The 14,071-nt window shown below is 54.6% G+C and overlaps 1 protein-coding gene across 6 annotated transcripts in view; it reads right to left on the bottom strand.

The window, feature by feature from the left end:
- Window positions 1-14,071, bottom strand: part of PAPLN (papilin, proteoglycan like sulfated glycoprotein) — a 39,702-nt gene that overhangs the window by 4,960 nt on the left and 20,671 nt on the right. For 5 of the 6 annotated variants that reach the window (XM_019640459.1, XM_019640456.1, XM_019640457.1 and 2 more), the window contains 12 exons: window positions 12,747-12,827; window positions 12,323-12,581; window positions 11,033-11,153; window positions 10,591-10,723; window positions 9,078-9,555; window positions 8,184-8,321; window positions 7,895-8,019; window positions 7,474-7,624; window positions 6,781-6,918; window positions 5,992-6,119; window positions 5,771-5,879; window positions 3,405-3,571 (listed from right to left, as the gene is read on the bottom strand). In XM_019640459.1, the coding sequence (XP_019496004.1) occupies window positions 3,405-3,571; window positions 5,771-5,879; window positions 5,992-6,119; window positions 6,781-6,918; window positions 7,474-7,624; window positions 7,895-8,019; window positions 8,184-8,321; window positions 9,078-9,555; window positions 10,591-10,723; window positions 11,033-11,153; window positions 12,323-12,581; window positions 12,747-12,827 (2,028 nt within the window). Of the gene's footprint in view, window positions 1-3,404; window positions 3,656-5,770; window positions 5,880-5,991; window positions 6,120-6,780; window positions 6,919-7,473; window positions 7,625-7,894; window positions 8,020-8,183; window positions 8,322-9,077; window positions 9,556-10,590; window positions 10,724-11,032; window positions 11,154-12,322; window positions 12,582-12,746; window positions 12,828-14,071 lie in introns of those variants that run through there. The other variant, XM_019640461.1, reaches the window with a different exon arrangement.

The raw sequence follows: 14,071 nt of genomic DNA on the forward strand, positions 1-14,071 counted from the left end.
TGGTACCCCAGGGCTGGGAGCCCTCACTTTTCAGGGAGGACCTCGACAGCCAAGATATCCCTCCCAATTCTTTTTTTTTTTTTTTTTTTTTTATTGGGGAATTGGGGGAGGGCAACTCACGGCAGCCCAGCTCCAGGTCGAGCTGTTGTTCAGCATCTTAGCTGTAGAGGGCAGTGTCACTGGCCCTCATATGTAGGATCTGAACTGGGGCCCTCTGGCATCCCAAGCCAGTTCTTAACCATCGCGCCACTCGGCCGGCCCTCTTACTTGTAATTTTGATGTGCTCATGGGAGATGAGCACAGCGTTTACCTACTCTGCCATTTTGACCAGAAGTCAATTTCCATCCTTTGCTGGTCTTACTTCAGCATGCAGCGGTGGTCCTCCCATTATTCCTTTGCAGCCTCCGCCCATCACTGACTCCCAGATATTGACTGACTAGATGATTAAACATCTCTTGAAGTTAACTTCCTCCCCTTACTATTGAGACCTGAAATGCTGAATGACAGCTGCCTTTGCCTCTGGATTAGGAAGGAGAGAGACTCGGATCAGCCCTAAGTAAAATTGTGAGTTGGCTGTCTCGCACACTGGTTTCCTCCAACCTCAAAAGTTTTGTGCTGTCAATAGTCCCAGCTTATCTTAGTCACTTAGTTTCTCCATCTTTCCAATTTTTCCACTTTCTCCAGAGAAAGCAGGAATATTCGGCAAAGTGATAGGAAAACAGTTCTGTGCGCGATGGCTCTAATACGGTACTGAGCACGGAGCACTGGTTGCCTCCCCCTCAGAATTTACTAGGACCTTCTGTATCTTACAAATCCCTGTGAGAGTTTCATTCTGCTGCTTCATCTTAGGACTAAAGTAGCCCATCTACTTAACTTTCCTTTTCTTTCTGGAAGGGGCTGTTACTCCCCACTTGGCTTAGTCCTGAGTAGCACCTTCCCTAAAAGACATCACGGGGCTAGGAAAGGCTTATCCCCTCTTGCTTCCTCCCAAAATACAACTAAAGGACCATACCCAACCAGTAAATGACTCGAAAGGTTTGGTATAGCAGTATAATGAGAGTACTAACTACCTACATTAACATGAACAGCAAGCCGTTTATGCATGTGTTGTTGTTTTTTTAATTAAGTAATTTCCATATCAACTATCTCAGCTGTTGCAGCCCCTGGGCCTGTCATGGGGCCCCAATGTTAGGAGGTGCTCAGCATTGTGGTTACGCACACCAGCTCTGGAGCAAGACTGCCCGGGCTCAGTCCCGGTTCACCCACTTAACCAGCTGGCTGACTGGGCAAGATACTTGAGCTCTCTGTGCCTCTGTTTCCTCATCTGAAATAGAGATAACAGTAGCTCCTTGGGCACATAGTAACAATAGCTTCATTTTCTCTCATTTAAAAAAGTGAGTGACCTTTCCCCACCCCATGTTTTATCTGTACAGTATTTTCTGTTTCTAACCAGTCTTTTAGGCAAAAAGGTTGGTAAGTCCTCACAGAAGTGTTTCCCTTACCCCAGAGTTTCAACTCACATTGTAATTCCATTATGCCACTCAGGTGCTAACATTGTAATTCCAATATGCCACCAAACCATGACCAGGACAAAGTGAGACAGACTCAAGCAGGAAAACCCCACAAAAACCATAAAGGGCTGAGAGCAGAAATCTGCAGTCTAATCAATGGAATGAATACAATTAGGAGGGAGACCATTTCTAGTCAAGAAAGATGCCCCGAAAATATCTAAGATTAACAACACTTGTCCAGCATGGGTGGGAGAAAAGTGGCCTGACTGAGGCCATCAGTGTTCTGTCCAAGAGGTGGGTCACATCAGACCATTTCAGTTTGGCAACCACACGTTATCAGGAGCCCCACCAGCCTTCATCAAGCAAGTTTCTCACTATAATTTGGTTTCCCAGCTAGACATGCCTATAGCTAACAACAAACATGACCATCAGGCTCCTCCTAACAGCTCTCTTTCTCTCATAAACCTGCATTCTGGTTTGTCTCAGTCTTGTAAGTTTGGTTAGTATGTAGACAAGATCAATTTGCTGGGCATCGCCAGAGGTGAAAAGCAGCCCCAGCAGTATGGTGTTGTCACCAAGTATCTGAGCACCTGGAGATGCCAAGCACTGAGCTGGGTGGGCCCTGGGAAGTGAGTCCCAGTCACTGTTCTGAGAAGCTCACAAACTGGAAGCCTGCATGTCAGTTCAACTCACTAAGCAACACTTCTACCCCGGGCCTTCAACCTCTAGTACCGATCAGTTCCCACCCTCAACCTGGCAGCCAGGAAGCGGGCAGCTGCCTGGTGCAGGGCTGCAGCCCTGACAGTCGTGAACGTCCAGGAAGCCCAGCACAGGAAAGGCCCTGACACATTCACCCCCAGGTCTGTTTCAAGCCCCATGGGAATCGGCTGCTTGGCCCGGGCACTGCCCTGCTGTTCCGTCAGTGAGCCCAGACCGCAGATCCAGGGAGGGCAGGCTGGGCTCGGACCGAGTTCCCTCTCCCCGCTTTCCCTCTGGCTTGCTTGACCATAGAGCTCTTGTGAGTTTGAACATTAAACCACAGTCTGTTTCATCAATTCTAAGATGCATTTATTTTCACAAGTTAACACTGTCAAGTTGGACTGCGTATTTGATGGTGTCTTAGCATTGTGCCATTTAATTGACAACCTTTTGCCTTAGTGATATGCAAACAATGCATCTTGCAATACAGTATTTAGATTTGTTGAAATTTGATAATATAACAACTCAGAAAGCAAGAGCTGGAGAATATAAGGCTAAAATATCAGATTACTGAATAATACAGGTAAAATTCTGCCCAGTTATAGGTGTAATAGTTTAGTGAAAAAAACATTAACTATGAAGAGTCAAAAAGACCTAGGTTCTAGGACCAAGTTGGCCACAAGTTTGCTGTGCGACTTGTGGAAACACCGCTTGAGCTCCCTGGATGTCTGTCTCATTTGTAAGATGGTGACACTCCCCCCTGCCTTTTCCTTTCTGGGTTATATGATCGAAGGGCCATAAAAGCACTTTCCAATCATAGTATCACCTTTCGCCACCTTCATTGGAATGGACAGATTTTAATGGTTCTGTCTGCCTTAAGTATTATAATGAAGTTCCAGGCAATTGTAGTTCTCAAAATAAGATTAGCAAGTCTAAAAAATGATCTTTAACATCATGTATTAAGCTATTACCAGCTGCCTGTCATACATACACATTTCCTACCGGGCGGTGGTGCACCCCCTGGACAGATGAGTGGGTTAAGCCCTTTGTCCTGACTCATACTGCCAGTGACTGGCAGAGCAAGCCAAGATTTGGACCCGAGACCCTCGGGCTGCAGAGCCCACACTCAGCCTCATTCTGCAGAAGCCAGCCAGCTCTCAAGAACAAGTAAATGCCTGGGGAGGCCTTTCTCACCTGGCGGGACCACCTTCACCTCCGTGCTGCGGCTGACGGCCTGGCTTCCACGGTAAGCACTGCACGTGTAGGAGCCCTCGTCTCTGCCCTGCAGGTTGTGGATCAGCAGTGTGCCATCTGGGGACTGGTGGACACGGTGGCCATCGGCCCACACCGGCAGCCCATTCCTGGAGGAGAGTGGACACGGGGAGAGCTGGCCAGGAGGTGTGGGTGGAGCCAATCAAAGACCATTCCAGAGCCAGCTGCTTCCTCTGTAAACAGATGACCCTCACCTCAGGGAAGAGAAGAGACAAGGTACCCAAAGATTGCACCTTATCAAAGCAAAATAACTCAAAAGTGAAGTGAACTCCCCTCAACTGTGTACAGTGATCTAAGTCACTGTAAATGTGCCTCTTATCCACAAAGGAACTGCGTGCTTCGTTAACGAAGGACGTTTAGGCAACAATGGGGCGCCAGGCCTGTGCTGGATGAAGGACATCAGCTCCCCCTGCCCACAGGGCGTTGGGTGCGGGTGTGCAGGTGGTTAGGGGAGCCTTCCCTGAGGATAAGGCTGCAGCTGGCCGACTGAAGGGAAACATGGGAACTCAGGAGCTTGAAAGGAGGCCAAGGCCAGAGCAAGCGAAGGAGGAAGTGTACGCGGCTCTGGTCAGGAGTTTGGACTGTGTCCTGGGGGTGATGGAGGGGTGTAAGCTCAGCAGGACCAACACGGTGTTTGTACCTTGAAAGGATTGCTAACTGCAGTGCGGGGGAGGGGACAAGCCTGAAAGCAGAGACCAGGTAAGTGGCAGCTGTACACAGGTAGATGGCACAGGCAGTGAACTGAAGGGACTGGGATGCGGGGAGGTGGGGAAGAAATCAGGGCGACAGAGGTTTCTAGCTCGGGTTACTGGGTAATGGTGGTGCCCCTCCACTGTGGGGAGGCCCGGGGTGGGGGTGAGGGGGTGAATGGTGAGTTTCTTTCTCACCATTTTGCATATCGGGAGCCTGTGAGATAACCAGCAGGCGTCAGATTTGAGGTCTGGACCCAGATTGTGTATCACCACTGAATGGTTCCAGAAACTGCGTGTCGGCAAGGTCACCCAAGGTGAAGTCAGCCAAACTGAGGACCAGGGACAGACCGTGAGGTGCGTCGGCCTCTAAGGGATAGGTAGGGGGCAGCCCGCTAGGAAAAGAGCAGCAGCAGCCAGAGATGCGGAAGAACACCCGAAGACGGGTGTGGCTCGGAGCCAAGGGAAGGAAGATCTCCGGAGGGGCACGTGGAAGGACGCGGGTCGTGTGGGGACTGGGATGTGACCAGAGGACTTAGGAACAGGGAGGCAGTTGGTGGCCTTGGCCGGAGCAGTCTCCCTGGAGCGGGAGTGGATGTGAGGCCCCAGTGCAAAGGGCTGAGCCGTGAGCGGCGGGCTGACAGGTGGAGACACCCAGTGTCAACAGCCGTGCTGTGAAGGCGAGACTGACAGAAGGCCAGGCCGCAGGACAACAGGATCAGAGGCGGGTGTGTTTTTTATCTTTTAAAGAGAGGAGTCCTGAGCATATTTGCTGCTGGGAAGATCCAGGGAGGCAAAGTTGAAGGTCCAAGCCTAGCCCCGCACGAGGGCCCATTCGCATGCTGGCATCTCATCACCTTCGAGGCTTGACCAAGAACATCCTTGCCCCTCAGCCTTCAAGGCCCAGCCAAAGTCACCTCCATGGCCACCCCTTCTTGATTCTAGACAGGAGGCAGCCTCGCTCCTCTGCACAGGCAGCACTTAGGGCAAACCTCTGGGGCTTGTCACTGGGCCATCTCCTGCCTGGGAGGATCTAGGGGGCTCAGATCATCCCAGGATCCCCTGGGCATGTTTTAGGGCTCTGGTTACCTCAGGTTCCCCAAAGCCTAGCTTTGTCCCCACACAGTACAAAGGAGGAAGGGGCAAAATGTTTTGCTAGATGAATAAATCAGACCAACTGATCTGAGGTAAAAGGCCACTGGAGTCCCCAAAGCAGAGTGAAGCCCAGTGAAGCCCAGAGTGGCCATGGAGGTGACTTTGGCTGGGCCTTGAAGGCTGAGGGGCAAGGATGTTCTTGGTCAAGCCTCGAAGGTGATGAGATGCCAGCATGCGAATGGGCCCTCGTGCGGGGCTAGGCTTGGACCTTCAACTTTGCCTCCCTGGATCTTCCCAGCAGCAAATATGCTCAGGACTCCTCTCTTTAAAAGATAAAAAAGCTATGTGGCTTCGCTGTGTAGGCACCAGGTCTGGAGGCAGGAGTGGAAGATTGCGGGGAGGGCAATGGTGACAGCAATACCCCTGCAGAAAGGGGACACCTGTGCTTGGGCTGTACAACCCCAGGTGAGGGTCAGGTCAGGCCTGCCAGGAATAGAGCCTTACCTGGACCACCTGATGTTCACACTTTCTCCTGCCACCGCGCACAGCAGCCTGGCCGTGTCACCCTCTGGCACCGTCACAGTAGAGGGCAGCCCTGTGATTGTCAGCTCCCCTGGACCCAAGGAGGAGGCAATGTCAGTCACTGTGCCAATTCTGCCCAACCTGTGCCATCTGACCTCAAAGGCTACTGGCTCGTTACCCTTCCACGCAGGACTACACCTTACCCAGAACTCTGAGCTGGACCCATCGCTGGTCTCGGTCCCGCCCATTGAAGGCGACACAGGCATAGAAGCCGTCATCTTCCACAGCCACGTGGCTGATGACCAGAGAGCCGTCGGGCTGCAGCTGGTGTCTGGGGACCAAGCAGAGTCAGGTGTCACCATCCCACATGACAGCCAGGGGCGGGGGAGGGGCAGAGTCTTCCTTTCGCTGGTGAGAGGCTGAGGGGCCCCTACTGCTGTGTGGGGTCTGACCAAAGAGCCCGTCAGCATTAGGTCCTCCAGCTGCCAGCACTCGCATTTCCTTGAAGATGTCTCACTTTTAAGCCTGGCGATAAATCATTTCAAGTTTTCTGATACAAAACAATTTTTCTAGACTCATTTAGTAGGCTCAAGTCCTGGTTCTGCTGCTTAGGAGCTGTGTGGTATTAAACTTCTGTGTGAAAAATGGGGATGAAATAGCACCTACCTCAACGTGGCTCTTCTGCAGATGGTATGGTGGACACAAGCCTCACACTCATGGGCTCAAGAAATGTTAGCTATTATGATTACAGCCAGAAAGACGTCTGCCTCCGTCGCTCCCTCAGCCATCCTCTGCCAGCTGGCCCTCTAACCACACTCTGGAAAGGCCCAGAGACCCAGACATTGGTCTGCCCTACACTCAGCAGCTCCATCTCTCGAGAGCCCCTGACTGACCGGAGGTGACCCCTGGCAGCTCCCCCCAACAGCCTACACAGGGGGGGCAGGGGGGGGCTGGGGGCCACACAGCAGGGAGGGGAGAAGAGCGGAGCACACCTGGGAGAAGAGAGGAGCTGCCCGTCTCTCTGCCACTCAATGGTTGGGGGTGGGAAGCCCTCAGCACGGCAGGTCAGCCGGATCCGCTGGCCTGGACGGGCGTCCACCACACCAGGCTGGTTCCGGTCCAGGCGCAGCCTACACAAAAAGCACCCCCACACTGAGAGGGTCCTAGCTGCTGCCGCCCCCACTCTCACGCATGCCTGGGAACTGGCCCTCTGCGTAAGCCTCATAGGACCCTTCTCCCTCTCCAGCCAGACTCAACTTCCTAAAATCACCCCTCTGTTCTGGTGAGGACCCCATCAATAACTACCGCCTCTGCTTTCTCACACCCAGAATCTCAGACTGTCCCCTGCCCACCCTCCACATCTGCCTCTAGGTCGTTGACCTGGGCCCCCTCCAGGCCTCTGCTCCCCTCTGAAAGCTGCCCTTCTTCGAGGCTGTCTCAGCCTCTTAACCTCTGATGCTCTTCCCTTCCCTCATCTCCCGAATCCTGGGCTTTAGACTTGCACCATTTCCAACTGCTTGGGGTTGGAGGGAGGGCTCTGCTTCCTCCTCACGAGGCCAGCAAGCCTGGTCACAGCACACACTGGCCTGGGGACCTTTCCCCTCCTCTCACCCACTGAGAGCTCCGTGGACCCTGGCCCTCACATGGGGGAGGCCGAGAGCAGGAGGGCATTCCCGCCCTGTTACCTGGTTGTGGGTTGTGAATGTGAGGAGACGGCCCCCAGGCCCCTGGCATCCCCCCCTAGCCTGGAGTCCTGAGGACTGTAGCCCTGGGCTGGGTCCCTGGGCTGAGGGAAGGGCCTTGGCTCAGCCTCAGACAGCACTGCCGTGTCACCCCCTGTCATGAGGCCAGGAGAAGCAAGAGGTGAGCTGTGGGGAGAAGGGGGTGAAGGAAGGGTGGGCCACGAGGCTGGCGGGGGACAGTGGAGAAATGAGGGGCAAGACATCCACCCAAGCCCAGCTGGTACACATGGCCCCTGTCACCAGGGTACTTTAGCCCAAGGAAGCACCCTAGTCCCTCCAGTGTGGGGGTGCTCAGGCCCTTCCAGCCAATCCCTCCCACCCTTATGGGGCCAATAAGAACCCGTTGGAGGTGGGGGACAGAGACCTGTAACACGAAGGTGGATCTTCTGAGAGTCACTGCCTGGCCTGGTGCTGCCACAGCTGTAGGTGCCAGCGTCCTCTGACCGCAGGGGGCTGATGACCAGGGAGCCATCAGGCTGCAGCCTGTGCCTGATTGAGGGGGGTGGGGGCTTGAGCTCCAGACTCCCGAGGACAATGATGAGCCCAACCTGCCCTCAGGTCCCAGAACTCCTACCAGAGGGGACCATGGCCCCACTCTCACCCTCCATCTAGGGGGAAATCTGAGGGCTGACACCAGGAGGGCTCCCACACACCTGTCAGAGGAGATGGGCTGCCCGTCTTTTTGCCACTTGGTGTGAGGGTCCAAGGAGGTGTCATCTGCACAGAAGAGCTGCACCAACTGCCCCAGGGCCGCCTGTACCAGAGAGGGCTCCAAGCCTGTCAAACTAATCCTGGAAAGGGGAGGGAAGGACCTGACCTACTTGGCGTGAGTGCCAGGACCAGCCACTACCCCTTCATCAGTGTCCCACCACAGACAGCTTGGTGCCCATCCTGTCATGGGCATTTGCAGGCCCAGAGGGTATCATGGGAGGACAAGCTCCAAAAGCCCGTGGACTCAGGAACCCATCCCCCTAACCTCCCTCCCGTGCCCCAGGCACAGCCACCTCAACCTGGCCTGAAACGGCAGCAGGGGGCAGCAGGGGTGGCACAAAACCCGGGGTGGAGGGGCTGGGAGAGACAGCACACACCAGATTCACGTGGGGGACTAAACCACACACCTGTTTTGTTTTGTTTTTTAATCTCCCCAAATCTGATATGACACAGTCCCAAGCGTACTAGCATGTGGAACCCACACTAAACCTATGAGATAATATCACCATTTTACAGGTCAGAGAACTGAGGCTTGGAGAAGTCAGATGATTTGCCAAAGGTCATGAAGGCCATAAGCTTTTCCAACTAGACAGACCCTGGATACACTGACAAGATCTGCTGAGGAATCCAGGCACCACCGTGTGCTGGCTGCCTGGCCGCTGAAGCCTGAGTTTCCCTAGATGTGAATGAAGGGAACGAGGCGTCCAGGCAGAGCTGTCAGGAGGCTTCAAGGTTAGGGACGGGGCGGGAGGGCCAGCGGGCCTTGGGGTTTTAGCTCCAGCAGGCTCAGCCCCGACCTGGGTCCCTCTCCCCCGACCTGGAAAGGTGGGCCTCACCTGTGGGAGGAGCTGTGTGAGGGTGGTGCTGACTGACCGGCGTCTTCGCCCAGTCCAGGCGCGCTGGGCCTCAGCTCCTGGCCCCAGGGCCGTCCTAAGGCCTGCGTGTGGTGCGCCTCCCCGGGCCCAGGCTCTGAGTCTCGCCACTGGAGGCCACCAGAAGGCAAGGGCCTTCTCTGGACGGTGGCCTTGGGCCTGTGCTGGCTGGCCTCCTGCCGGCCTCCAGGACTGCTGCTGCTGCTGCCATCTCTGGGGGTGCTCTGGCCAGAGGCCCCAGGCTTGGGCTGGTGGGGCCCACGTTGAGAGCCCCGGCAGCTGCTCATGCAGTCCTCCTCCGAGGCAAAGTTATTGGAATTGCCATGGCAGCCACCATACCAGAAGCGGTTACATCGGCCCACAGAGGCAATGAAGTACCAACGGGCGGCCCAGTCTGCGCAAGAGCCGTGGGCGCTGGGCAGCAGGCACCGCACGGGGTATGCTGAGGGCAGGAGGACGCATGTCACCCAGGTGGCCAGTATACCACTGGCCAGCAGAGCCCTGCCAAGAAGCACCCAGCATCCCTTCAGACAGGAGTGAGGCCCTTCCCAGGTTGTGGAGCATGGCTACACCTCTGCCTGGGCCCCTGGCCTGGCCCTGGGAGCAGTCTGTTCACTGCCCAGGCCTGGGCTGGGACCACAGCAGCTTCCAGAATCAAACCACACACACACACACACACACACACACACCCCGCCACCACCACCCCCAGCCCCCCAGAACTAGGGCTCTCCAGAAGGTCAGGGCGTGAGCTCCCTGGACGGGCTCCCTCGCACGCCTCCTCATCCCTGACCAGGCTCCCGGAGCGCACACCCAGACCAACCCAAGGGCTTGACCTTGATATGCTGCTCAGCTCAGGAGAAGGACCCAGGCCTGAGCTCCCAGGGGCCTGTGAAGATGCCCAGCAAGTCGCTCGCCCTGTTCCCAGGACCCTCCACCAGCCTCTGAATAGAGCTCCAGCCCCTACCTGCCGGCTCTAGCAGCTCTCCTGCCCAGCCCAGCCGGCTCAAGCCCTCCCCATTCACACGTGACCACGGCAGACCCTGACCACCAGCCCGCTCGGCTTCCTACATCACCGTGTTGGTCCCCAGCAGCTCCACCCATGCATCCCATGCTCCCACCTCAGTAGCCTCCCTCCAGGACTCATCCCAGGCAGGGTGAGGGAACCCCATCTGTCCAGCACTGACAGCCCTACACCCTCTCTGCCTCTGGAGGAGGCGGAGCCACAGGGGAAAGATCGGGCCTGCCTTCTCCACGGGATCTCTACCTCCAAGTCTCCCCAGCTCCAGACTGTTGGAAACAAGAACAATCTGGGTCTGCTCTCTGGCCTGGCACCTAGTAGGTGATCAATAAATATTTGTGGAAGGAATGGATGAACAATTGAGCCAGTAGGAACGTCTTTGGCTCTGGGCGGAGGTGGAGGGGCACAGTGGGACCAGAGCCTACCTGCCAGGAAGGGTGAGAAAGGGCAGGCACTCACCGTAGCTGGGCTGGCCCACACAGCCTTCCCCAAGAGGGCCTGCTGCAGAAGCCACGTTGTCATAGCAACAGCCAAATTGGGAGCCCCGGCACTCACTGGGCTCAGTCTGCTGGGGCTGGTGGGCCTTGGGGACCTGGGGAGGAAGTTGGGAATAGGTCTGGCTTTTGCTGGGGTCCCTAGGCTGCCTGGGGGAGGAGGGCTGGAAGAGGGAGACAGAACTGTGAGCCCACAGTGCATAACCCCAGTCCTGGGAGATCAGCAGCCAGGAGAAGGTTGCATGAAACCCCCATCCCCAGACCATCTCTGAAGCCCTGCGCCCTCAAGAAGACCACCCAGGCCAGCAGGCTTCAGGCACCGCCTTCCTCCAGGGCCAAAGCCGCACAGTGGCACTGAGCAGGCTCGGGGGCTGGACTCCTGCCCCACGTGTGAATGAGACACTTACTCTGGAGGCCACCGCTCTCGCCCCTGGCCTGCTCCTGGTGTTGTCATTACCATAAGACCTTGCACAGCCAGCTTGATGGGGCCCCTCAGCCACAGACACCCCGTCAGGGCAGCACCCGTACCTAGACAGACATCACACAGCCACCCCTCACCACCCAGCTCTAGTCCCCACCCTTCCAGGGACCCTGAGCTTCCAGCACCCCAAGACCGAGGCTCCAAGGCTCCCTGTGCTGGGGGCTGACCAGGTGAGGATCCAAGTGGGAGATGGCATGTCCCTGCATGCATGGCACACCTTCCTGTGTACCCGTCTCTCCACACCCACTAACCACTTTTAATGGCCACCAGGGAGGGCAATAGTAACACAGTAGAGTTGCAACCCTAATAATTGGCAAATCCTCAACTCACACTTTCCACCACAAAACTAAAGAGGAGGACATGAACCTGAGCCTGGCTGGATATCAGGTTCCCAGGGAGTTTTTACACAATAGCAGCAGATGGGAGATGGGATAGAAAGTGCATCAGGGTTAGCCTGCACGCACCTCACCTCCACAACCAGGACTTGGGAAGGAAGGTGAAAGGGGGAATAGATCAAGGCACTTCTTCGTGCCAGGCATGGTGTGATGTGTTTCATCCTCAGTCACCCCAACCAGTGGCTGTCATTGGTCCCAGCAGAGGAAGCCAAGATCAGAGAGGTTAAGTAACTTGCCCCAAGTCACCCAGCACACAGTAAGTGACTGAGCTGGGAATCACCCCCAGGCTGCTGGCCCCAAAGTCTGGGCTCTAAGCACTCCAGCCCCTGAGGCAGTGGGAGCCTGGTTTGGATGGAGAGCTGGACTCCTACCCCATGTGCCTTTCCAGGGCCTCAGGCTACATCTCCACAGGCTGACTTCTGCAGAGAAAGCAGGCCTTGCCACCACCACCGCCACCTACCAGCACCCCACGACCCCTGCCAATGAGGAAGCCAAGTCCTCAAGATGGAGAGGAGAGGAGTGGGCGCGAGCCATGGTCAGACCTGATCAACTTTGCTCCCACCCCAGTGCTCAGGCCAGCCCAGGGGAACCCAGGACAGCAGAAGTGACAGGAGCAGTACCTGTGATTTCATAAAACACCCTTCCCATGTTTCAAAAGTCTAATCACAGGGCAGCTTGGAGACAACACCTCCATGGTCCCATTCCTGAGCTCGGCAAACCCACCCCACCCTCTCTGAGCAGAGATGCTGGCTGCCCATCAGACACCCCACACACACACACCCCTCCCCTCTATGACCTGGTGAGGAGGAAGAGGCACCTACCTGCTCTGCTGACAAAAGGCTTCAGGGCAGCCTTGCCACTGTGGCCCAAGAGATGCAGTGTGGCCATCGGGGCAGCACCCGTGGGGGCTGTGTCTGCAGTCTTGAAACCTGGAGCCAGGCCGCAGGGGCTGCTGGTGTGGGGACTGCTGCAGAGAAGTGGCTGGCCCCAAGGCTGGCAGCTGGTGGGGACTCTGGTCTCCTCTGGGGTTACCCCGGGCGGAGGGCTGCTCCAGACGTGCCCATCCCTGGTCTCTGGAATCTAGAAAGAGGAAGCAAAAGACACATGACATGTCCACCTGGCTCCTCACTTCCATCTGTGTCCACATCAGAACCCTTCCTTCCATTCTCCCAAAAGCCACTCGCCCCCTACCCTCAACCTCCATCTCCAGGGCCCTGGGGTGGGCGCTTCCACTGAGCTCCTCACCTGAGGCAGGCGCTTCCCGAGGGTCCAAAGACATCCAGGGGTCCCTGGGGCTGGTGTGCACATCCTGCACACTGGGGACTTCTGCAGGGAGCCAGAGCAGTCGGGGTGGGGTACAGAGGGACAGGGGAGAAGGGAGGAGTGGGCCCGAGCCATGGCCGGCCCTGCCCAACACTTGCTCCCACCCCACTGCTCAAGCCGCGCCAGGGGAACCCAGGACAGCAGAAGCGACCTGAGCAGTACTTGTGATTTCATAAAACACCTTCCCATGTTTCAAAAGTCTTTAATCACATAGAAAACGCTAATATTACATGTTCAGCAAAAAGAAAAGCCAGATATAAAATTAGCATCTCTGCTTAATCCCATCAACAACAAAAAGCAATACACAATTTTTTTTAATTGGGTTGATGAAAAGACAATTCAATTAAAAAATGGGCAAATGGTAGACGGCTGGATTAAGAAACTTTGGTACATTTATACAATGGAGTATTATTCAGCTATAAAGAAGAAGGAAATCGTACCATTTGCAACGATTTGGATGGACCTAGAGAATATTATGCTAAGTGAAATAAGTCAGTCAGAGACAGACAAATACCATATGATCTTGCTTATATGTGGAATCTAAAGAACTGAATAAATGAGCAAACAGATAAAGTCTCAGAGATACAGAGGAAAAACTGATGGTTGCTAGTTGGGGAGAGGGATGAGGGAGAAGGTGAAGGGATTAGACAGCATAAATTGGTAACCACAAGATTGCCACGGGGATATGAAGGACATTTTGGGGAATATAATCAATAATGTTGTAAAGATTTTGTAGGCTGTCAGATGGGCACTTGTCTAATTAGGGAGATGATGTCATGGACAGTGTAGATGCCTGACCACTGCAGTGTACACCTGAAGCTGAAGCTGAATAATACTGAATGTCAACTATAATTTAATATATATACATATAGTCACAGGATGTGGAGTACAGCATAGGGAATAGAGTCAATGGAATTGTAACAGCCATATATGACGTCAGGGGGGTAATAGATTGGGGGAGTTATCACTTTATGAGGGGTGAAATGTCTATTACATTGTTTTGTACACCTGAAACTAATAAAAAAAATTACAATTACAATTAAAATTTAAAAATGGGCAAAGAACTTGAACAGACATTTTTCTAGAGAAGACATACAAATGGCCAACAAGCACATGAAAAGATGTTCAATGTCATTAGTCATTAAGGAAATGCTAATCAAAGACATAATGAGATACTACTCCACACCCATAGGAAGGCTCTAATCAAAAGTCTGAAATAGGGCCGGCTGAGTGGCGCAGTGGTTAAG

Source organism: Hipposideros armiger, unplaced genomic scaffold (assembly GCF_001890085.2).
Source record: "Hipposideros armiger isolate ML-2016 unplaced genomic scaffold, ASM189008v1 scaffold_49, whole genome shotgun sequence".
Taxonomy (NCBI): Eukaryota; Metazoa; Chordata; class Mammalia; order Chiroptera; family Hipposideridae; genus Hipposideros; species Hipposideros armiger.